The sequence below is a fragment of the Euphorbia lathyris genome, chromosome 8, assembly GCF_963576675.1.
Source record: "Euphorbia lathyris chromosome 8, ddEupLath1.1, whole genome shotgun sequence".
Lineage (NCBI taxonomy): Eukaryota > Viridiplantae > Streptophyta > Magnoliopsida > Malpighiales > Euphorbiaceae > Euphorbia > Euphorbia lathyris.
The window spans coordinates 53,744,422-53,770,543 of NC_088917.1; the positions used below are offsets into that span (position 1 = coordinate 53,744,422).

General features: G+C 35.4%; 3 protein-coding genes and 1 long non-coding RNA gene across 4 annotated transcripts; 3 read left to right on the forward strand and 1 right to left on the reverse strand.

Annotated features, from left to right (window-relative positions):
* Positions 1–652: 652 nt before the first annotated feature.
* On the reverse strand, positions 653–2,381 carry LOC136203037 (protein CHLORORESPIRATORY REDUCTION 6, chloroplastic-like). The gene is made up of 4 exons (XM_065994072.1): positions 2,082–2,381; positions 1,876–2,010; positions 1,599–1,807; positions 653–973 (listed from the first exon to the last, which is right to left on the reverse strand). The coding sequence occupies exons 1-4, from the start codon at positions 2,293–2,295 to the stop codon at positions 770–772; spliced, it is 762 nt and encodes a 253-aa protein (XP_065850144.1). The 5' UTR covers positions 2,296–2,381; the 3' UTR covers positions 653–769.
* Positions 2,382–2,874: 493 nt separating this feature from the next.
* Positions 2,875–4,846, forward strand: LOC136203945 (protein FAR1-RELATED SEQUENCE 5-like). Its single transcript, XM_065995158.1, has 3 exons — positions 2,875–2,997; positions 3,364–4,720; positions 4,812–4,846. Exons 1-3 carry the CDS (start codon positions 2,956–2,958, stop codon positions 4,844–4,846), a joined length of 1,434 nt encoding a protein of 477 aa, XP_065851230.1. The 5' UTR covers positions 2,875–2,955.
* A 1,487-nt stretch (positions 4,847–6,333) lies between these two features.
* On the forward strand, positions 6,334–9,763 carry LOC136202356 (uncharacterized). The gene is made up of 3 exons (XR_010674415.1): positions 6,334–6,663; positions 7,280–7,531; positions 9,668–9,763. It is a non-coding gene; the product is annotated as an uncharacterized lncRNA (long non-coding RNA).
* Positions 9,764–13,062: 3,299 nt separating this feature from the next.
* LOC136202290 (probable flavin-containing monooxygenase 1) lies at positions 13,063–15,766 on the forward strand. Its single transcript, XM_065992802.1, has 5 exons — positions 13,063–13,500; positions 14,113–14,350; positions 14,426–14,601; positions 14,680–15,041; positions 15,347–15,766. Exons 1-5 carry the CDS (start codon positions 13,063–13,065, stop codon positions 15,690–15,692), a joined length of 1,560 nt encoding a protein of 519 aa, XP_065848874.1. The 3' UTR covers positions 15,693–15,766.
* The last annotated feature ends 10,356 nt before the right edge of the window (positions 15,767–26,122 follow it).

The window sequence follows — 26,122 nt, forward strand, 5'->3', positions numbered from 1 at the left end:
TTGTATGTGATGTTTTTGGAGAGTTGAGAGGGTTGAGAGGTTGTCCTCTAAGGTGAAAAAAAGTTACAAGTTTAGGGGGTTGGATGTCTATTAAGCCTTAAAAAAAATAAATAAGAATTTGGAATTGATATTACTGATGAGTATTCCGTCCGTTGTCATCCCATGGCAGTTAAATTTTGATGGGCTATGGGCTATTTCATGCTCATTGAGGCTTGATGGGCTATTTCATGCTTGTTTAAAATTTTCAGCTGAGTGCAGCAGCTAATGATTTCAGCTCTTTTCAGCTTTATGAATTGCCAGTTTCACTCAATGACTTGTGGGATATTTAAGCTCTGGTATGAAACTTCTCCTGAAATCATCGATGGACTGCCAATTAATTGAGGTAAAATGCATCCTAACACTTACTAACTTTTTCAAATTCCGTTGATTAAATTCATAATTTTTTAATTTGAGTCATCCATAATTATAATTACACACATTAAATGAGGAAAACATAATTAATTTTATTTAAATTTGAAATTGCACTTTCAATAACTAAAAAGAAACTTTTTATATGTTTTATATGACTATATGAACCTCATTTTTTATTTGGCAAAACTGCAATTTCAAACTCACATGTGATATATGAAGCTATTTTAACCGAATTTAATACTCGCAAGTTAACATTCAACTAAGGTTAATATGTCAAATCGAAAAAGGTCAGGGACTTAACTATACTTTTTTTTCTATTAATTAAAATTGCAATTAATTGTATAAAGGTTATATGGGTTTAAGGAGGAGGTGGTGAGTTATCAATAAGGTCAAAAAGTTCATCTCCGATCCCAAATCCAAGCATCCTGGCCATGTGACTAGTCTTTAATCTTGGTTTTGGAATGTTATGCTCCTTCAACCAAGAATACACCACGAAAACTTTGTTCATGATGAACAATTCTAATGCCTCTGGATTAAAAACAACACCCATTTTCATATTCATCTGCAAAACCAATATTTCAAGTAACCGATAAGGCTTAAAATAATACGATGGTGGTAGAACCAAAACAAAATATTCAGGGTATCAATTGAAATGCATTTAAAATTACAATTCTACTAACCATCAAATATGTTTGTCACATATTAATTATCGTCACCGACATATAGACTTTTTAGTTTTATAATTTTATTATGTATTATTTTACAAGAAGGTTCTAGCAAAAGTCAATAAGTTTAAATGCTAGTGTTTAGTCTAGGATTTTCTAGACTTTTACTTCACCGACATTACAACTATATAAATAAGTGGTTGATGTTTAGTTTTTTTATATATGCAGCAAATAGAGAGAGCAAAAGGAAGTGAGTGGGTGAGTCTTAATTTGTGTTCATCAAATAAGTGAGATTTTTATGTGAAGTGTTTGAAATCAATAAAACTTATATTATCAATTAAGTCCTCCTTAGTTAACATCACATAAAAAAAAAATCTAAATCCATGAAATTATATGATTCTTCTTGCAAATGGATAAAATCATATGAATTTTTGGGCTTTAACATTAGATTATTTCTGAATTCTCAGATTAAGTTCATAATTGAGGTTTATAGAGTGAATTAATCAATAAAGAATGAGTTACCTGATGAGGGACTAACATGGCAGCATAACGAGCTAGCTCACCAGCTCTCCAATCCAACAAGACAGGCAACCATGGATACACAGCATCAAGTCTTACAAACCATAATCTTACATCAGGATACTCTGATAATTCTCTTGGATCACGTGGATCTTCTCTTTCATAATTAATGCTAAATCCAATTGTTCTTTCAAGATATTCTTTTGGCTTTGCTGAAATAATCATTATCACTTAATTAAATTGGTTTTGATTAGAGAAGTAGAGTAAATAATGAAAATACCTGATAAGGGGGAAATGATTCCAGTGGCGGTGGCAAAAGGGGATAAATCAAGACGGGTAATGTTATCATTATCAATAAGAACATCAAATCTGCCCTCACTTGGAGGCATTGGAGCTCCAGATTCTGGTGGTGAGTCTGTCAATCAATTAATGAGAAATTTAAAAAGGTGTTGATTGAGTAAATGAAGAAGAACATGAATGACTCACCATCATCATCATTGTCATAGAGAGAAAGGTCGAAATTCCCGGAAGGGTTGAATGAAACAGAGACTGCAACAAAACGTGAATGTTGGGAATTGGGGATTGTAAATGGAAAGGGTCTGCAACTGCAACTGGAAGTGGAAGAAATCCATTGAGACGGAGAAGGAGAGGGTGTAATCTGCTTTGGCGAAGGGAAACGGGAGATGAGGCCGGTAGCCATGGATGGAATATCTTATCTAGAAATATGAGTATTCATTACTTTACATTTTTTATCTAGCAACTATTTTGTGGCCATTTTTCATGTGCACAATACCCATATCCTTTTAACGCCATCACTCCCACCTCACACTAACCAAGCCTAAAATAAATCATAATTTAAACAAACAGTATTTTTTACTCTGAAGACCACGTTTCACCGTTAGATGTAGGTTGATTAAATCTAAGCCTTAATGCTTAATCATCCTACATCTAACGGTGAATGATCAATTTGAATACTATTGTTTAAACAAATGCTGCCACAGTATTGCTTTTCTAATATTCTTAACTTAAAATTTAATTTACACAATAAACTCACTGATTTTAAAGACTAAATGAAATTAGTCATCAATTTAAAGACTAAAATTAGTCATTAACTATATAAATGGTTGGTAATCACAATGAAGACACGGGCCCAACTTTAATACCTACACTAGCCACTAAACCCAATAGTTAAAGACCACTGCTTAAGTCCTTAAATCTAGGGCGTTACCGTACACCGCCCCTTTTTTACAGCCCCCGCCCCTTACATACCCATTATGCCCCTTCCATTATTTTTTTAAAAAATTTGAAATCACCCTTCTCTCTCTCTCCCACACCCGAACAAAGCACGTAACAAAAAATTATGGATCCGAGAACGTCGGAATACGAAAACTCCGAAGATGAGGTAATGATTTAATATTTTTTTAAATTTTTTAAATTTAAGTTATAAATTGCTTTATTTTTTTTTAATTTTGTGAGGGGCGGGTCACGGACCCGCCCCCCTTAAGACTTGGGCGGGTCCAGGACCCGCCCCGGTTCAGACGTAGGCGGGTCCATGACCCGCCCTCGTCTGAAGGGGGGCGGGTCCTGGACCCGCCCTCGTCTTAAGGGGGGCGGGTCCGTGACCCGTCCGCGTCTGAATGGAGGCGGGTTCTGGACCCGCCTCCCTTTAAATGTTGGCGGGTCCTGGACCCGCCTGCCTATGTGTAGGAGGTCCAAGGACCCATTTTGCGACTAATCTAACATTAGTCCGTTTTGCATGTATTTTCAGGAGGCAGCTAGAGTTTGGGTTGGCGACGGAATCGATTATAGTCCTTATTTCATAACGAGCACGGTATTTCAAACAAATGTGGAAGCAATTCAATGGGCGAAAAACATTGCAATCAAAAATGGTTTCGAGATCGTTATTTCTTCGCATAAACACGGAGGTAAACAAACTCTTCTGAGATGTTCACGTGGCGAACGGTATAGAGGATTGCCTATTCCCTTAGAAGATGGTTTAAGTAGGAAAACAAAAACTAAAGCGTGTGGCTGTCCATTTCGGCTAAAAGTCAGGCAGTTGCAAGATTTTTCGGGTTGGCAGATCGTTGCTAATGCTGGGGAGCAGAGTACGCATAATCATGAAATGATAGTTTATGCGGAGGGACACCGACAGATTAGCGGTCTTAGTCCAGCAGCGAAGCTAATTGTGCGTGACATGAGTTCGTATCAAGCAAAGCCGTGTGCTATTATGACGGCACTTCGTACGAAACATCCAGAAGATAACCCAACAATAAAGCATGTATACAATTATAGAGACCGGTTGAGGAAGGATGGGTTTGAGGGTAGAGATATGATTAGTCAGTTTTTCCACCTTGCCGTCACGAACAAGTATTATCATGCTTCGCTTGCTGATTCGGAAACTAATGTGTTAACACATGTATTTATGGCACATCCAGCTTCTGTTGAATTACTACGGACGTACCACTGGTATATTGGCATGGATTCAACATACAAGACCAACAAGTACAGAATGCCATTCTTCGAAATTGTTGGGATGACTCCATGCAACAACAATTTCAAAATCGCGTATGCGATTATGCAGGATGAGACCGAATCTAGCTACCGTTGGGTTATGGAGTGTTTGAGGAATTTGATTGGATTTGACATGAACCCGACAGTTATTTTGACTGATAGAGAGTTGGGATTGATGAGGCCTGTTAGAGAGGTTTTTCCAGATTCTGCACACATGTTGTGTACTTGGCACATTAACAAGGATGTAGAAAACAGAGTCTACAAACTCATGGGTGGAGACATGAATTTTGCTTCAAAATTCAAGAATGGCAGATGGAAGAAAATAATAAATTCTCAAACAGTAGATGAATATGAGTTGGAAGTGGCCAAGATGAAGGATACAATGGGAAAGATAGGTAATGTGGTAGCTTATGTTGAGAATACATGGTTAGTCCACAAAGAGAAGTTTGTTGTTGCGTGGACTAAAGATTTCTTACATTTTGGCAACACAACAACCTGTAGAGTGGAGAGTGAACATTCTTCTTTGAAGAGATGGCTGAATTCCTCTACTGGATCCCTCGATACAGTTTGGGCCAAGGTCACCATGAAATTGATTTGCAAGTCGTCAAAATCAAGTATAAATTTATTCCATTTCCTTACTGTTATTATTATATTTGAATTTAGTAATATGTATTTTGATTCATACTATATGTTTCTTCGTATCAGGGGCACTCTTGAAGCTTCGTAGATGGGAGGTGTGATAGTTGCGATCCCCGTATAAGCGCCCTGACCTCTGGACGAGCACTCTTATACCAGTCATTTAATTTCATGCAGAATGTCCCTCTAGTGTGGCCCCTGAGCTCCGACCTCAGCTGTCCGGTCCATATGGTAGAAGCGACATGTCCCAAGAAGCTGGGAATCACAGTACCATCAATTGGACCACCGGGGACCGGATCCGTGACAATCCAGTCATCCTCTACAATATTCCTCGAGCGCTTACTACTTCCTACAATATAGTATTAAACATATAACATTTATACCATTTTTCTATAGTAAAGTAAATTAATAAATAAAAATTATGATAAAAATGTAAATTATTTACTAGATGACTCGGCACGAGCACCCTTCCCCTTCGACGCCCGACGAATTGGGCTAGGATCGCTCTCGGGAAGGTCCTCACCATCATCCATGGTAGCATAATCCTCATCGTCACTCATGGGCCGCTGTACTGTCACGTGCGCCCTTTGAGCATCCGCCATGAGCTTCTCGGCTTCTCGGTCCCTCCGAACAGATGCTGTAACACCACGTCTAGCAGGATGGCGAGGTCCGGAACCCTCTTCAATGTCACGCTGGAAAATAAACATTCAACAGTTACTAAAAGCAATACGCTAAATACAATCCCTAAATATTTACAAAAACTACACGTTAAAGTTCTACAAAAAAATCCACTAAATATGTTCTAAAAAAATACACTAAATATGTTCTAAAAAAGATACGCTAAATATGTTCTAAAAAAACACGTTAATATTTCTAAAATAAATGCGCTAAATATTTCTAATTTTTTTTTAGTTGTTAGTTTTCTGTCCCGAAAATCGGGACAGAAAACGACTTCGAAATTACATCGGCGGGTCCAGGACCCGCCGCTATCTCTTGACGGGCGGGTCCAGGACCCGCCAGTATTAAGACCATGGCGGGTCCAGGACCCGCCATGGTCATATGCGTGGCGGGTCCAGGACCCGCCATGCTCAAAACCAAGGCGGGTCCAGCACCCGCCACGGTTTTGAGCATGGCGGGTCCTGGACCCGCCACGCATATGACCATGGCGGGTCCTGGACCCGCCATGGTCGTCAAAATAAACTTTTCTGTCCCGAATTTTGGGACAGAAAACTTAAAAAAAAAAATTGAAAAAAATTAGAAACACGTACCGAAATGAGCCCGATTGACTTTCCTTTACCTCCACGTCCAGCCATAATTAGTCCGGGTTTTCTTTTGGTTTGAACTAAAGTGTTTGGAAGTTAGAAATTGAATTTGAACTTAATATTGCAAATATAAGGGAAGGGGCAAAATTGTAATTTGGAGGCGGTAGGTGGGAATTAAGGGGCGGCGTGAAGCAAATCACTAAATCTATTCTATTAATTAAAAAAAATTATTTATTAGATTTTTTAACTCTTAACTCTTTTTCTCTCTCAATAAAGGAACCCCAATGACCTTTTCTTTCTTATTGCTCATTGACTCTTCCTCTCTCTAACCCTAATCCTCCAATGACGTTTCCAGGAACTTTTTAATTCTCCTTCATCTTTTTTCTTCTAAAGCTTAGAATCTGCAGCTGCATCCAGATCTTAAGCCCCACCATCGAACTTGCAATATAAGTCGCTCGATTTAAGAGCACAGAACTCCGGTTGGAAGGAGGAGCCGGAGCCCAAGCCGCCCTGAAATGTCTCCTAAAATGGAAGACCGAAGATGAAAAGGAGAAATGTTTCAAGTCGAACGGGATGAGGAGGAGCTGGAGGAAAGGATGAAGGGCGGTGGCTGTTGAAGCTACCAGAGACTGTGGCTGAGAGATCGGTTAGGGTTTCAGGTGATTTTTCAAATTGGTATTGTGCAAGGGTTTTTCTTCTTACTGTTTTGCTAAAAATCTATGACATTTTGGTTATTAGTAAACACTCTAGAAAAATGCTTACGATTTCTTAGATGTGGATGATTATTTGATTTCAGTTTAGATTGAAATGTGATCCCGTAGGGATTAGAATACTGCTCTTACCTAATAGTGTTTGTAGAGAAATTTTTGACATCTCATAGTTATAAACCCACTATAACTAATTTCCTTACTAACTAATTTATTTGCAGACATGCTTATAGTTAAAGTTTTTCTTGTCGTCAGTTATCATTTTTCACTTTTTCTTTTGACTTTAGAAGGCATTATATTGGAATTTTGCTCTTTGCTGGTAGATTGGTATTTATTAATTATAAACACTAGATGTGTAGACTATGATTCCTGATAACCCTTTTGATCACTACTCCTGGGATTTTTTCTAGCAGTTGTTTTATGTGAGAGATGGGAAATTTCTATGTCTTAGGGACTAGTGGAAGGGTACCATATCTAATTGGGAATGGAGAATCATGTTAGTTGCAATTTGATAAGCTCAGCCGGAAATTAATAAATGATATTATATTGCATCTTTCCCTTTTTTCAGGATACTCTCTATTATGTTGTTGCTGAACTAAAAAGTGACAGGCTGCTGCTTGTTTCAAATTATGAGAAAAAATTTAAAGCCGCTGGCGGTACGAATTATGCAAGTGTCACCAGAAAATGCAAAAGTTCGATCCTGTTCCAAGTGGTTATTGCTTACAAGATTCTAATCTTCTTAAACCAGATATCTTAGGTCCTGGTTCTTTTATTTGGGCTGCCTGGTCTCCTAATGGAAATGATGAACCAAATGATGTTGGTAAGAAAATGGTTCAATTCTATCTAGACTCTGCTAATTTCGTGCTTTACATCTAGATATAAATTTGCCTAAGAGGTTAACATCAAATTTGCATCTGTTGTTTGCTATTGTCACACCTGATTCATATAAATTATGAATGCCTATTTTAATTCTTTCTTATTATTGCATTAGGTGAATGTATTATGGCCTCAAAGCTATTTAAAATTGGTACTCATGAAGCTAAAATTCAGCTAGAAGTATGTTTGAGGCAAGCCTTTGAGGAACTTGAACCCAAAACTTATTAAGCATCTACATGCTATTGTTACTGATGGGTATGCCTTTTTTTGTTGGTATGATTGTCAATGGCATAATGATTTTTATGTTAAGCTTGTTGAGTTAGTGAAGTATCAGTTAATTTGGGTTGTTAGTGAAATGTTTGGTGTTTTAGGAGTGGGTTTTAATGGGGGTTAAAGGTTTTGGCTGGTAATTTAAATTAATAATTTAATTAATTTTATGATGCTTCTTGCACATAATAGATTATCAATATAGCTGAGTGTACATGTTCTGATATGCACATAACAAAATATGTTGCGGACATGCTTATGATTTTAAGAGCCATATCCATGCTTTAATAAGATATCACATTCATAGTATGAATATGGAATAGAAAAATCTGTTTCTAATTTGCATTTGATTTGCATGGAAGTTAAAAAGTAGGCTAATACATTATTATGTACACCTAAAATTGCTCCTTTTTTTCTGTTTGACATCCCAAACTTATACTTGAACTTGTCACACACCTTAACGTATCAAAATTGACATGCCACTGCTGGGTCAAACTTTCACCTAAACATGTCCATGACATGTCAGCAAATAAGAGCGCCAGGTGTCCTAAATTGACAAGTTAGGTGCGTGATAGGTCCAAGTGCAAGTTTAGGGTGCCAAACCTCATATTTCTAAGTAGAGATGAGTATTTCTAAGTTTAGGTCCATGATAGGTCCAAGTGCAAGTTTAGGGTGCCAAACGTCAATTAGGGTGCCAGTTTAAACCTGACAAGTTAGTAATTCCACCTTGCACTTAGGGTTTAAAGTCTTAAGACCGTCGTTCAGGTGGAATTACTCATCTCTACTTAGAAATAACACCCTCATATTGGGACATGACTACTTACAAAAAGGAAAGAGAGTAGTAATTCAATGGAACGTGAGAATTTGAAGAGGCAGGCAACAATTGGGGTCAATTCAGTTGATGCAGAGCCAGTGTTATTAAAGGCGCAAGGCGCACTAAGGCGCAAGGGGGGTCCTGGAGCCTTGGCGCAAGGCGCAACTTAAAGCGCGCGCCCGAGTGACCCGAGGCGCACACAAAAAAATATATCATAAATTCATAATACTAGTCACAAATAATCACAAATAGTCAAATAACAACAATAAAACCATAAATGCATGAGTTAAGTTCTAGTTAACTACTAAGGCATGAGTTAACTGTTGCGATATGTGAAGTAAAAACTGTCGATCTTTGTCTATCCATGCTTTTCTTTTATTTTCTGAACTTAAAAGACCCTAAAATACCTTAACCTTAAAATACCCTCAAAACCCTAAGTACCCTCAACCCTAAAATACCCTAAAATACCCTAAGGTAGCTGAGGCGCGCCAAGGCGCGCGCCTTGCGCCTGGCTTAAGGCGCACCAAGGCGCACTAAGGCGCGCGCCTGACCGACCGCGCCCGCCTTTGGGCTCCAGAGGCGCTAAGGCTGGAGCCTTAGCCGAGGCGCGCCTTTAACAACTATGTGTAGAGCACATTTGGAAAGAGAGGTAAGTGCAATGAACATGGAGCTCAAGTGCAATTATTGGACGAGTGAATTATATATACAATTGATGTCTCCATTTGTTGCTCTTTCCGTAATAGATTTCTTGACTAAGTTTTCTTTATAAATGATTATTTGTATCATTTTGCTGTTGTTGTCCTATTATGATCTTTATTTCAGAACTATATTTTGGAGGGGGTAGCAGATAATGCTCTGAAAAAAGAACTGAATAACATAAACTCCTACTTTTCTTCACTATTTTGTTACTAGACACAGCTAATTACATAACCCATTTCCATTTCCAGTTACTATTATAATACTGTAATTAAAGTTAATTATATGGTGTAATTTTGGCAGACGGAAGAAGTTGGAGGAAACATGCTAATGAAATTTCGAAGAGTTGAAGCACCAAATGAACTACATGTACTGTACATAGGAGACGTCTACATAGTTATATGTCATTAGTCTTCAATTATTGCAGGAAACCATATTTCAGTTATAGGCTTCATCTCGTAGAGAAAGTGTGTATGAACAGGTTGACAGTATTTTTGTGAAAAATGTGTGTGCTTACTTGCACAATCTCTATTTGACTTTCTAATTACAAATGTTTTTGTGGTTATCGCATGTATGAAATATCATTTAGAACTGCATTAGACATGTGTGTTTGTTATTTTCGATATTGAGAAGGAACTCTCTTCAATCCAAAATTAATTATATTTTTGTACAAATTAATTAATTATAAACAAATAAGAAAGAGTAGCCAGTTTAGCGACGGAATAATTGGTCATAAACATCATCAATTCTGTCCCTAAAGTAAGGATTGGAACTATATCCGAAGCAAGGTTAGTGACTCCATTTTCTTGGTTTGCAATTGAATATTTAGTCAGTAACTTAGTGACTAACCTTTACGACCATGTGATGTTAGTTGTAAAGTTAGCGACCACATCAAATAAATCGTCAGTAACACGTTACCAACCAGGTAGTTACTGACCAAATATGTTCCGTCGGTAACACATGAAATTCAGTCGGTAATCCTTTTTAGGGACTGAATTATGACTGAATTTTCAGTCCCTAACTATTGATTTTCTTGTAGTGACTTTAGATCAAACTGCAAAACACCAACATTTTCAATTCCAATATCTATATAAAAATTCAAATCTATCCAATCACAAAAAAAAAAAGAAAAATTGGTTTTCACAACAATTTTTTATCAGCACTTTCATAAAATATCTCATGTGTTAAGCTAAAAAAAAGTTCAAAATGTATTAATTGACTTGTGTTACTCCGGTTTTCTGTATTTTCTAACAAAATTTGTGAGTTTATTTCTTTACAGCTTTTAATATCCACAAAATCTTGTCACACCTGCCATATGGTAATATTCATACATCTCTTTTTCATTGTACTCTTGGTTCTGGATCTTGTTCTCTATTGGCATATCTCCGAATATCACTTCATCTTTATCGTTTGCTTTTCTGGGGATGGTTGTCGACGTGATTGTTTGGTGGTTTCAACTATAAACTCTTTACTTCTTCATGGAACCTAGATCAAGTTAAGTCTAAATCTTTGTATATATACTTTTTTTTCCCTTTTCCAATTGTTGTATATAATTTGTTGATTTTCTTCCTTTCCGAGCATTTCCAAAGTAACTTCAAAAGTTACCAAAACTTAACAAATTATTCTAATAACTAAGTTACGAAGAACAATAATATTAAGTCTCATATTTGAGCTCATGAGTTTAAAACACATTTACATCCATTGAGAACACAATTTACATAAAGTTCCCATGCTCCTGACCTTCAAGTTCGTATATGATAATATATGACATATTATACATGATGGGGGAATTTCTGGTCATTAAAATGGATAGTCACTTTTCCTAATATTATTTTACAAGGAATAGAGTCGCTTTTTGTGAGTGGAAGTAATCTTGTGTCTTTTTTTTTTTTTTCAATTGCATTTGTTGGTGTTTGGGTCTCTGTCCATCATATTTGATTGCTCTTCTTATTTGTCTTGAATTATGTAAGAATATGTTCAAGTCATTGCAAGAACATGTAAAGCTTGGTAGGATAAAAAAAGCCTAGCTCCTTGAACTTGTCCAAATAGTAGATTGGCTTCTTGAATTTTCGCAAATGTCTCACCAGCTCCCTAAATAATTGCCCTTAGTAAGAAATGAATCCAATACATGTAGACGCGTTTTAAAGTCGTGAGACCCAATACGTTGAAAATCCAATAATTGCCCTTGAAAATTTATTGTCCCAATTTTTTTATTCGTTTATCTATTTTTTTACTCAAGTTTAGACACGTAGCATAATTATTATACTTTAATTTCATTAACTTTAGTTTGTCAAGAAACCGATTGAACTAAATGCTTAATAAGCTGATAATTAAGATCTAATAATAGTTTTATTATAATAGTCTAAGAGGCTCTAATACAATATCAAAGAATTAATTAAAGGGTAAATCACATGAATGGCCACTCAATTTCAAAACTTAATATAAAAGTCACTCAATTTTACACTTTTTAATACTGGTAGCCACTCAACTTTAACTAACTCCTCAAAATGACCGTTAATGATTTCAAAATGAAAATATTCAAGAATTAAAGTTGTTCAGAACGATATTTACCATGAAACCAAATTTTTGATTTTCCAAAATCACCTTGTTTGTAGCTTTCTCTCTCTAAAAGTTCACTCTCTCCTAACCAAACAACACCTAAATGACTCCAAAACAAAAAATTTTAAGAATTAAAGTTGCTTAGAATATCATTAAATCTTTGAATATTTTATTTTAAAACCGTCAACGGTCGTTTTGATGCGTTGAATGACCACATGTGTTAAAAAAGGTAGAATTATATGGCTTTTATGTTTAGCGACTATAATGTTAAAAAAGAAAAGTTCAATGGTCATGAATGTAATTTACCCATTAATTAAACTAAACAGTAAATGGTTAACCTAATGGTTAAAATTCAAATTCAAGAATACTTTTTTCATAATCTCTTGATTAAAATAAAATAATCATGTCATGTCTCAAATATTCAATAAGCCATAGAATAGAGAATAGGAAAATGGGACAACTTTCTTCCATCATGGTCCGTTTAATAACATAAATTCAAAGTAATTGACTTAAGAAAATGTTAAATTTGGAGCTCCAACAATCAAAATTACTCAATATGAAGAAATTTTCAAAATAATCAAATTCCTAATATAGATATATAGTTCAACCTATTAATTAACTTAATATAAAAGAAAACTAGTATAATTAAATTGACTTGTCTTGTCTACATACCTTAAGCTTGACTGGGTTTAATATGTTAAAAAAAATATGTACGATTTTAACTTGTTATATCCTTGATATGGACGTCCAATTCGATGCCATATCCCGTAGTTTATGCATAAAAGCAAGTAAAAAACAACCAAATGGTGACATAATGGAATAAATAAATGTGATGACATCAAAACCTTATTCTAGCAGGAGATTTTTTGCCGGTTTGTTATCAGCAGTTTTTGAAAGACAAGTAGACAGCATTGTACCTAATCTTACCTTTACTAGAATAACTTAATAAAATTGGTTTCGACCAGAAAACATATGTGAATATACAATGATAATGTAATTGTCAGAGCTAATTAAAAAAATTCAAACATCAGGTCATTTGAACACTGCCATATGACTCAGGGAACATCTTGGTATAAACAATTAAAGTTTGAACAGCTAAATAAAAGTAAAAAACGAAGTTTGAAATTATAGAGAGAAAAATGGGAAAAAGGATAGCAATAATTGGAGCAGGATCAAGTGGACTTATGTCATGCAAGTACGTTCTGCAAAAAGGTTTTGATCCAATTATATTTGAAGCGGAAGAAGGGATAGGTGGAGTTTGGAGGCATACAATAGAATCAACTAAGCTCCAAAATAGCAAAGAAACGTACCAATTTAGTGATTTGGGTTGGCCAGCATCTGTTAATGACAAACATCCATCTCATTCTCAAGTGGTTATGTATCTTCAATCTTATGCAAAACATTTTGGCATCTTACCTTACATTAGATTGAATAGTAGGGTGGTTAGCATAGAATATGTTGGAGGAAGTTATGAAGAGATGAAATCTTGGCTTCTATGGAATGGAAATGGTAATCCTTTTGGATCTCATGGGAAGTGGCACATAACAGTTCAACACATCAAAGATGGCACTCAACAGGTATGCCAAAAGACATTGCTAGAATTAGTGAATTGGGAGATCATATGATGCTTTGTTTAGTTACTTTCCATTGTTATTCATGTTTGAGTCTCAATACTTAGAGCAATATAAGCATCTTGTGTCATGGAACCGATTGAACTAAAAGCTCGAACTAATAGTTAAGGCCCAATCATAGATCTTATATTAATCTCCGACATCTTGTAAGTTTCTTTTATGGCTTTGAGGCTTTTTGTGACACTGTGTTGGAGATGTCAAGCAACCATTTGAACCTACAGATTAAGCTGAATAATAGCTTTTTTTTTTTTTTTAATCTCTGACACACCAGCTCACACGAATGTCTTATGGTTTGAAGAGTGTACAACACAGACTTATTTTGTTATGTATTGAAAATATCATCAATACATAACATGTGATGATTAATCACAAATGGTGTATATTAACACTACGATGAATAAAAAATGATAGAGATGTATCATCAATACAAAAGAAAGTGCATATTGGCTAGCTAGCTATGAGATTTATGTATATTAATATGATGTTGAACCACAAATGATTGAGATATTCAAATCAAAACAAGAATTTATTTGACGAAGAAAATTGAATATTGAGCAGGTGTACCAGGCTGAATTTGTTATCCTTTGCATGGGACTGTATAGTGGGTTCCCCAATATCCCAGAATTCCTTCCAAATCAAGGTCCACAAGCATTCCATGGCGAGGTTATGCATTCAATGCAATATGCTGCAATGGATGCTCAAACTGCTCTTAAATTCATTAAAGGAAAGAGAATTACTATTATTGGCTCCAAGAAAACTGCACTTGATATTGCTGCTGAATGTGCAAATGCAAATGGTAAGTAAGCTAATCTGATGATCCCATTTGAGCATTTAAACAAGCAAATTTGAATTGTTATTTTCTTGGTATTAGGAGTTGAACATCCTTGTACAATGATTCAAAGAACAGCTCATTGGTTTATCCAGAGTGAGAGAATCTTTGGAATCAATCTTGGTTTCTTCTACTTGAACCGATTTTCCGAGTTAATGATTCACAAACCTGGACAAAAATATCTGCTTACCTTTTTGGCCTTCTTACTCTCTCCATTGGTAAGCTTAAGTTTAGTTAACTTATGAATTTAGTTCCAAAATAACTATTTTATTCTTCAATTATTATTGCAATTTCAGAGATGGGGAATTTCAAAGTTCATCGAATTTTATCTCAGATGGAAGCTCCCTTTAAAGAAGTTCGGAATGATACCAAAATCCAGCTTTTTTAAAGACTTTTCATCATGTCAGACATGCAAGCTACCTGAAAACTTCTATGATAAAGTTGAACAAGGAAGCATAATTATTAAAAGATCACACTGCTTTAGCTTCTGTAAACAAGGTCTGGTTCTTCATGGAGAATCTCAGCCATTAAAGACAGACTTAGTCATTTACGCCACAGGATTTAAAGGAGAGCAAAAAATAAGAAGCATTTTTTCATCTCCATTCTTCCAGAAATTCATTACAGGCTCATCAACACCTGCTATCATTCCTCTTTACAGGTCAGCTGGAAATTTATTATATATGATCTTTATATTTTGATTTCCAACAACTTATTTTTTCCCATTAATGTCTAATTTTTCCCCGAATCCTATTTCGGCATTGCTCACAACATGTCTGTATGTATTAAAAATTCATCTTACTAGTACAGTCGAGTCACTCTATCTCCATTTCTAATATGAAATTCAGTTCATTCATCACCCTCCCAGAAAAGATTTCTTTATCCTTGTTCAAATACATTCATAAACATTTCTTTTCGTGACAAATGATGAAAATATTTTAAGTGTGTGATCATATCTGGTTACAGACAAGTTATTCATCCTCGGATTCCGCAACTGGCTGTCATAGGATATGCAGAAACTCTATCAAATTTGTGTGCAACTGAAATCAGATGTCAATGGTTAGCAGAACTTGTTGATGGAAAATTTGAAGTACCTTGTATAAGTGAGATGGAAAAGCAAGTGTCAATATGGGAGACATTTCTGAAACAGCATACGGGCAATTCTAGAAGAGCATGTATCAGTAACATACATATATGGAACAATGATCAATTATGCAAGGACATGGGATGTCAACCCAGAAGGAAAAATGGATTCTTTGCAGACTTATTTGTACCATATGGACCAACTGATTATGCAGGCCTTTCTGTTTAACTAGACTAACAATTCAATGGTATTAATCAATCAAATGTTCACTGCAAATCAAAGCTAAAGGAAATACATATATTTGCGCGTCTTCTGCCTAACTTCATCAGTTTGTTTTTTTGATTCTTGCATACATTTTATAGAATGTAGTGATTTTTTAGCGACAAGGTTGAAGATATCCTTTCACTTGTTTTATTTTTGTCGATGATCAAATAAGATCAGCAATTAAAATATGTTGATTCATGTAATTGAAGATACGTAATGTAAAAGTAGGAAAGAAAAAGCTTGATTCTATCAAGAAAAATAAGACTCAACACAACCAAACTTCCCTAAACCTTTCATATATATATATATAGATAGATGTTCTTATTATAGTGCATAAAAACTTGAGTGCTACTCAGTGGCGGAACCAGGACCCCGGATGACCCGGGGCTCAAACATATCAGTAAAAAAAATTTCAAAACATACTGTTGGAAAATGAATGAGATGATTTTATAACAACACAATTTGCTGTGGAAAGTATATATATTATTTCAATAACTACATCCTACAAATCAGTGATTTAAATAATCACTTGAGGCAACTGACTAAATCATACAGATGAAAAATACAGGATAAAATAGCAGTTACTAAAGCATAAATTTAACACTCCTCCTTGCTTTGGTTACTGCAAACTCTAAGCCTTTCTCTAAGGAACTCTAAAGAAACATTTGTGTCCTGTTTCTTTTTTTCAATAATGAGGTCTACAAGTGTGTGCTGTGGACATACGTCTTTGGACAAAAATGACTCAAGTAATTTCTCCTCATGTTCATCAATCTCATCATAGTCACCAAACTGAGTTTGAGTTTCAGAGAAACCATTAAAATCGTCAAAGTCACATTCTTCATCTTCTTTTTGATCGTTGGCATTTTCTTCTTCAGCTAAAACAAAGGCAGTAGTACTAGTAGGATTTTTCTCATCAGCCCCCTCTTGAATTTCCTTCTGCTGAATCAACGCCTCTTTCAAATTTTTTGAACTCAAACCTGATGAGATCATCTTTTCACAGACTTCTGAATTAATTTGTGTTTCAGTAAACACTTTTTGCTCCTCCTTCAATGGATTCAATGCAAAGATCTTGCCTTTCATCTTCACTTTGAAGACATCTTTGTCCGCTGAATCCTTTATAATGCAGTGATTTGTTTCAAATAAAACTTTGAAACCCTTCTCAAGAAGTTGGCCAACACTTAACAAATTCTGATTTATGTTAGGCACAAATAATACATCTTTGATTATTTTTATACCTCAAATGCTCTTAATAGCCATTGCACCTTTTCCCTTCACTGGAATGTACTCTCCATTTCCAATTTTTAACTTTGGAAACTGCTGATGTATCTAGCTCTTTGAACAAAGCACGATCATAAGTCATATGGTTCGTACATCCGCTATCTACAAGCCAATTATCACTTGAATTTCCAGGAGCAAAACATGAAGCCACAAAAAGAACTCATCTTCATCTTCTTCGTGATCAGCAACTTGAGCAACATTTTTCTCATGGGTTTCTGAATTTTGTTGAGTGTTGCTTTTGCAAATCTTTTGATGATGTCCCATCTTTTGGCACTTCTCACATTGTTGATCTGGTCTTCTCCAACATTTAAAAGGTGGATGACCTTTCTTTCCACAGTGATGACAAGGAGGAAAGTCAGATTTATTCTTCTTGTACTTCATCCCTGGCTAGATTGACCCTTTGCAAATAATGCACCTTCAACAAAATTCTCAGACCTCAAAAGTCTCCTCTGCTCTTGTGCTTGCAAAGCGTTCAACAACTTTGCCAAACTAATTTTTGACAGATCCTTAGTGTTTTCCAAAGAAGAAATGGTTGCTTCAAACCTTTCAGGAACAGTCACAAGAAGCTTTTGAACTAATCTAGAATCAGGAAATTCAGTAACGAGTAATCTTACTTTGTTAGCAATGCTAATCAATTTGTCTGAATACTCTTTGACAGTTTCTGAATCCTTTATCTCTTGAAATTCAAATTCTCTGATCAAGTTAAGAGCCTTCATTCCCTTGATCTTCTCACCTCCTTCAAATTCCTTCTTCAAGAAATTCCAGACTTCAAAAGCTGATTTCATTGTCATGATTCTGATAAAGATATCCGATGAGACTGCAGCAAATAACGTAGCCTTGGCCTTCGACTTTTTTGATTTGTTCTCCTTGTGATTTTTTATCTGCGCCATAGTTGGATTATCAGACAATGGAGGAACTTCGTAGTCCTCTTCAACAGGTTCCCAGAGATCATTAGCCTCTAGATGTGCTTCCATCCTTGCTGCCCAAATATGATAGCCTTCACCATTGAAAACAGGTGGTGCTAATGCAGTAAATGGAGTTTCTGACAAATCCATAAAAGAAGAAGAGAAAAAAAATAACAAATTCACAAGTCCCTCAAGAAGAGAGCTCTGATACCATTTGTTGGAAAATGAATGAGATGATTTTATAACAACACAATTTGCTGTGGAAAGTATATATATTATTGATGTGATACTGAGTTTAAATACAGCAGAAACACAGTCACAAAATAACACATATAAAAAAAAAAATCAAAAGTGTTATCAAAATAAAAAAAACTTTTTAAAAGAAAATGAGGTTGAAAGGAGTCGAACATAAGACCTCTCAAATTAAAGTAAGCATCCTTAACCATCTCATCCACTTTTAAACATAGAAATAATACTACATAGAGTCAATATAATTCTCTCCAAAATATTACCAGACAGCATTACTAAATTTTTTTTTTCTCAATTCTCCGGTCGCCTGCCGGGGCTCGAGCCCCCCTTAACCCCCCTTGGTTCCGCCCCTGGTGCTACTTATTTTATTTTGGGATAAGGTTTAAATTTCCCCATTTAATTTGAGAGAAGTGCATATTTATTATATGAAATGTATAATTTTACTTCTAATGTTTTCAAGCAAGATCAAATTTACACATATCTAAGGAAAAATTTAAATGGACTGGTTTGACCGTTTGTTTACGGCTATATAAGACCCTCCAAATAAGTTTTGATCAAGTGAAGCAGTTTGTATTTTGGTAAATTGTTTGTAACAATGTTAGCGACACAATAAACATTTTAAACACATTGACAAATTTTTTTTTTTATAAGCTCATTTGTGGTAGACTTTTTTTTTTATAATAATTTATGGCAGATTTAGGCTCTGTTCTTTATTGCTAAAAAAACTGAATATTACTGAACTGAACTGAATGCAACTAAATACTGAACTGAATGCTATTGAATTTAACTAAATGCTACCGAACTTAACTGAATGATGATGATATTAAACTTTAAAATAATTTTAAGGGATAAGGTACCAAAATAAGCCTAAGGTTTTTGGAGAAGTACTAATTTAGGCTCAACGTTCAAAATATCACCAATATAGGCTTAACGTTTACAACACAATATCAATTTAGGCTTAACGTTTATAATATAGCATCAATTTAGGTATTGCGTACAAAATAGCACCAATATAGGCTTAACGTTTACAAAATAATACGAATTTAAGTTTAACGTTTTACAAAATATATCCAATTTAAGCTAAACGTCACAATTAAATTAACCATATTATATTTTTTTCCTATTAACTTTATATGTTATCTTTTTATTTAGTTCTATTTTCTTATTTATTATAATACAATTAATTAGTTTTCTTGCCCATTAAAATCTTATATTCGTTTTTCATAAACCATTTCATGACTCCTAAATTCCATGGCTCATGTACTATATGCAAACTAAAAGTAATTGAATATCCACAATCTAGCTAAAATAATATTGATACATGTCAGTGTTGGAAAGATTGTGGATATTCAATTATTTTTAGTTTTCATATATTACATGAGCAATAAAATTTAGTAGTCATGGAATCATTTATGAAAAACGAATATAAGATTTTAACGGGCAAGAATACTAATTAATTGTATTATAATAAATAAGAATATAGAACTAAATAAAAAGATAACATATAAAGTTAATAGGGAAAGAATATAACATGATTAATTTAATTATTACGTTTAGCTTAAATTGTATATATTTTATAAAACGTTAAGCTTAAATTCGTATTATTTTGTAAACGTTAAGCCTATATTGGTGCTATTTTTTACGCGATGCCTAAATTGATGCTATATTGTAAACGTTAAGCCTAAATTGATATTGTGTTGTAAACGTTAAGCCTAAATTGACATTATGTTGTAAACGTTAAGCCTATATTGGTGCTATTTTGAACGTTAAGCCTAAATTGGTACTTTTCCAAAAACCATAGGCCTATTTTAGTACCTTATCCGTAATTTTAATGATAGACATTAATAAGTTTATAATAATAATAATGGTTCTAATAATAATAATAATAATAATAATAATAATAATAACAATAAATAAATAAATATATTATTAAAGATAAAAGGGATAAGGTACCAAAATAGGCCTATCTTTTTAGGGAATTGTCAATTTAGGCTTCACGTATAAAATAACAACAATATAAACTCAATGTTTAAAAAATGGTACCAATTTAGGCCTCGATAACGGACCGAGACACGAAGTTGATATTACTCCATTAAGTTCTGTCAATTATACGTGGAGGGAGAAATCAAAACATAATGGAGTAATTGGAATGACGTGTCCAATCCGTTATTGAGGCCTAAATTGATACCTTTTTTTAAACGTTGAACCTATATTGGTGCTATTTTGTACGTAGAGTCTAAATTAATATTTCTCAAAAAAACCATATACCTATTTTGATACCTTATCCCAAGATAAAATTAAATTGAATATCAAATAAAAGCTCGACTCGATAAAAGCCTATGAAATTAAATAAAAACAAGTCTAATTTTAACTAAAAATACAAATTACAGACAAACACAAATTTACATACAATTTAAAGCCTATGAAATTAAATACAAATATAAATTTCCATATGAATACAAATTTCTATTCAAATACAAATACAAAATTCCATTCAATCACGTCCAGCGGATAATGAAGTGGGAGCGGGGAATGAAGGGGGAGCGGAGAATGAAGATGACGATAATGATGAAGTTAATAAAGATTATTAAAGCAATTAAAATGTAGTTGAGGGTGCCTTTTATGCTTACTTTGTTTTTGACAAAGTAAACTTTACTTTGTTTTTTCTACCATTGGATGAGCTTACTGATAGGTTAGAATTCAAATTGAAGTTGTTTTACTGTTTTAACTGCTGCTAAATAAGTTCCTAGTCTTTAGGCTAGTGGAGTTTGTTTAGGATTCTGTTTTTGAAGTATCTTACGTGATACTAGTTTCTCTCTTTTCTGTTATTTGTAAGGCTTTAAATAACCAATCTTTTCTGATGAATAAACATGCTGAATATTCCAAACGTTACATCTGTAATTTTGTTTAACATTTTGTATCAGAGCCTGCATCTAGGGTTTCAGTTTGAGTGAAACACAGAGAGTTTCAGTTTGAGTGAAACACTGAAAGTTTCAGTTTGTATGAAACACAGAGTGAGAGAGAAAGCGTTCAAGTGTTCGTAAGAAAAGAAAAGAGAGAGATGTCTGAGAGTAGCGGCACAAATGGAAAATTTGTACAACTTGCGATTCCCAATTTGATGGGTATTACGAACACTGGGCAAAGCTGATGGAAAATTTCCTTCGTGCAAAGGAATATTGGAGCCTGATTGAAGAGGGGATTAATTCGGTTCCAACAGGAACTCAGGAAGATTAAAAATGATCTCTATCAAGCTATTGATAGAGAAATTATGGAGACTATCCTCAACGATGATACCTCAAAGCAAATATGGGACTCTATGAAGCAGAAATTCAAGGGTTCCACGAGGGTGAAGAGAGCTCAGTTGAAGACGTTGAAGACATAATTTGAAGTTCTTAGAATGAAGGAAGGATGCGTATTTCGGGCGAACTCTTTCCATTGCCAAACGCATGAAAGCGTGTGGAGAGATTATGCAGGAGAAGGAAATAACAGGGAAGATTCTCAGATCACTAGTGCCGAAATTTAATTACATTGTTTGCTCTATTGAAGAGTCGAATAATGTTGACACTCTAATAGTAGATGAACTTCAAAGCAGTCTGCTTATTCATGAGCAGAGAATGAAGAATGTTGATGGGGAAGAACAAGTATTGCTAAAAGTGACTCATGAAGAGAGTGCAGAAAGAAGAAGGGGAAGAGGACGAGGAGCAATTCGAGGAGGCAAAGGAAGAGGAAGATAACTGTTTAACAAAGCCACTGTGCAATGCTATTGGTGTCACAATCTTGGCCATTTTCAGTATGAATGTCCCACTTCGGAAAACTATCAAATTATGCCGAGCTAGATGGGGAGGAGGAGATGTTGTTGATGGCCTATATTGATGAAGCTGGTGCAAAGAGAGAAGACATTTGGTTTTTGGATTTAGGATGCAGTAATCACATGTGTGGTAATAAGTGTTTAAACACCTTTCCACAAGATTTTGATTTGACAAAATCATCCATGATTAAGAGAAAATTAAATTTAAGTGCTTTATTTTAATTGTACTAATCCGTTTGTTCAATGTTGAATATAAATATAAATAAAGATAAATATAAAAAGTAAGACATGAAGAAGTCAGCATGAGATAAACAAAACAAGCTAAGTGGAATAAAAGCTCAGCACAAGAAACCGCAACAACAACTGTCTTATGAAGCTGAGCTGACTAAAAATATACTCAGCTTAGAAATTGCCAAAGACAATGATTTACGCAGTAGAAGCTGAGTGATCCTTCAGGACAGCATGAAAAAGTCGTTTGCTAAAAGACAATGATTACCGCCCCTCTGTACCAATAATTGAATCCTTGGAAATACGCAGAAGACACATTCCGAGATGTATGGGTCAATAGATTATTGGTAAAGGACAACTGGCACAAAAAGACAAGTCAGACGCAAGAAGACAAGCCTGACGTCTGAAGGAAAACAGAAGAAGGGAATGGCCGGGACAGTCTGAAGCTGACCAGAATCTGTCCCCTAAAAGAGCCATTTTAACATCAACGGCTAAATCATTTCAAAATGATCCAACACGGATTTTCCCTATATAAGGACAATCAAACTTCTTGGATCATTGCCGATTTACAAAAAGAAAAGTACACGAGAGAAAAGATACAAAAGCACTTAGATACAAAAAGAGATCTTACACCCATCTTCTATTCCTGGTGTAAATGCTAGAGTGATTACTTGTAATCTTCTAAAGTGTTCTTTATTTGAAAAAGAACAAGTGTCTATCAATTGTAACATTGAGAGTGTTGTGCTGAGTGTTTGGTTGTAAACATTCAGTGGTAGAGAAATCTAGGTGCTGGGTTGTAGCACTTAGTAGGAGTTGAGTAGACAAATAGAGGAAGGTACTCTTGCAAATTCAACTACCTTGTAATCGGTTTGTGCTCTACCTTTAAAGAGCTCAGTATTGGATTCTAAAAGCCCGGAGGACTCTGGGGACTGGACGTAGGCGGAGAGGCCGAACCAGGATAAGTGATACTGAGTAATCTCTAAACTCTCTCTCAATATATATATTTGCATGTGTTGTGTGTGAAGTTTACTCAGCATATAAAAGTGTTTAAAGTTGACTCTGAGTAATTTCAAGTGCTGAGTTAGAAGCTGACCTCCAAGAGTGTCAATATCCGGCCAAAGCTGTCTTGTAACATCTCTGGCCAAGCTGACCAAAAGCTGAGTTGAAAAACTCACCAAATAACTAAGTCAGCATATTAATTAAACGAAAAAAAGTTATATTAGTTCCTAACCCCCTATTGGAACTAATCACACGGGACCAACAAGTGGTATCAGAGCCTAAGCTCACTACTCAAAGATATAACTATCTTGAGCAGATCCCCATAAATGGCTGAGAACAGCACTCGTTTTCTTCCAGGGAACCAAACAACACAGATACTCCCTGAGGGATTATCAATCACTAGACCTCCCCTATTCTTTGGATCTAACTATACATTCTGGAAGAATAGGATGAAAAACTTTATTCAAGCCACAAACATGAGTGCATGGCTTGCAATTGTTCAAGGTCCACATGTGCCATATAAAACTGTTAACAATGAGAAAATTGTTAAAAGCGAAGCTGAGTGGACAGAGGATGACCTCAGAAAATTACAAAATAATGCTTCGGCTATAAATATGCTTCACTGTGCTTTAGATGCTGCAGAATACAATAAGATTTCAGGATGTGAGTCTGCACAGGAGATTTGGAAGAAGTTGGAAGTGACTTATGAAGGCACAAGTAAGGTTAAGGAGTCCAAAGTCAATCAGCATATGAGACTCTACGAGCTGTTCGAGATGAACGAGAACGAAGACATCTCAGAAATGAACTCAAGATTCACCAACATCATAAATGAGCTCAAAAGACTTGGAAAGAACTTCACTGAAGAGGAACATGTGAAGAAAATCCTGAGAAGTCTACCTAAGAGCTGGCAAGCAAAGAAAACAGCCGTAGAAGAAGCTCATGACTTGACTACCTACAAGTATGATGAGCTGATCGGATCCTTGCTGACCCATGAAATCTCTATGAAAAACTTTGAAGCTAAAGAAAAGTCCGAAGATAAGAAACAGAAATCACTGGTGATGAAAGCCGACTCCACAGAAGCTGAGTCAACTGATGATGAGGAAATGGCTATGTTTACTAGAAAGATGAAGAAACTGTTCAGAAGAAATGACAAAAACAGCAAACGGCCATACAAGAAAGGTGATAGGTACAAAGCTGAGTCCAGTGACAAATATAAAAAGGACAGCTCCAAGTCCGTCACATGTTTTGAGTGCCACCAAATTGGGCACATCAAGTCAAGCTGCCCAAACCTAAAAAGAGATAAGAAGGGAAACAAGAAGGCAATGGTAGCAACATGGAGTGACAGTGACGAGTCAACATCATCCGAAGCTGATGCAAATGAAACGGCAACCATATGCTTCATGGCCGATGATGCTGAACACTCTCAATCTGAGCAAGCTGACCTCTCTGATGAAACTGACCAGGAGGAACACAACAATGAGGTAACATCCCTACTTTTGCTTAGAAATGAGATGGTAAATGCCTTGAGTGATTTATACACACTAACTAAAAAGTGTAACAAGAAAATCAAATCACTCAGCAGTTGATGTGACGAGATTGAAGAGGTCAAACTGAGTGACCTCAGATATCTCCTCCAAGACAATGCAGATTTACATAACAACATTCAAATAATGCATAAGTTTGTCATGGAGGTTCAATCTGAGTCAAAGAGACTTAGAAAGGACGTTACACCCCTACAGAGTCAAGTAAAAGGCTCAAATAAACATAAATCCCATACTGAGTACTCAAGTACTAGTCAGCATAAACAATTCACCCAGTGTGAATGTTGCGGGAAAAGGGGACACACAAAAGATGAGTGTTGGTTCAACAAGCGGATTGTCCAATGTGACTTCTGCGGAAGAAAAGGACATACCACTAAGGTATGTTGGCATGCTCAACATAACAATGCTGACCACACTCAGCATCACCCTCAAAGGGTAGTTTATTGTGACTTCTGTGGTAAAAATGGCCACACTATAAAAGTATGTCGTCACAAACTAAAATATGATTTTGCACCTGTTTATACTGACAAGAAAGGACCCAAAAAGAATTGGGTACCTAAAGATGAATAGTTTAAAATGCAGGTCAGCTTGACATGCATGGAGAAGTCAAAACTTTGGTATATAGACAGCGCATGCTCAAGGCACATGACAGGTGATGAAACACAGTTCATCACACTAGAGCTTAAACGTGGTGGAAGTGTAAGCTTTGGAGACAATAAGAAGGGTAAGATAGTCGGCTCAGGTACTATCGGTAGTAACCCAACTATTGAGTCAGTCTCCCTAGTTAAAGGTCTCAAATACAATCTGCTAAGTGTAGCTCAGCTTTGCAAGAGCGGCAGAAATGTAGTATTCGATGATACTAAGTGTCAAATACTCGAGGGGAACACAAATGAATTGATTTTAACTGCTCCTCGTATAGATAATGTATACATGCTAAATTTAGAAAAACAGTTTTCTAAAAACATATGCTTAGTGTCTAAAGAGGATAACTCCTGGCTATGGCATAGAAGACTTGGGCATGTCAGCTTGGACCTTCTTGCCAAATTAGCTAGAAAGCAATTAGTTGAGGGATTACCCAAATTAAAATTTGAAAAAGATCAACTGTGTAAAGCTTGTCAGCAAGGCAAACAAACTAAAAAGTCATTTCATAGTAAAAATATTGTCTCAACCAAGAGACCATTGGAATTACTACACTTGGATCTTTTCGGACCTATCCAGCCACTCAGCTTGGGAGGTAAGAAATTTTCCTTAGTCATTGTAGACCTCGGTACACTTGGATCATCTTGCTGAGTAGCAAGGATGAAACATTTGAGATGTTCACCACATTGATTAAAAAGCTTGAAATTGACAAAGACCTAAAAGTAGCTCATATTAGAAGTGACAATG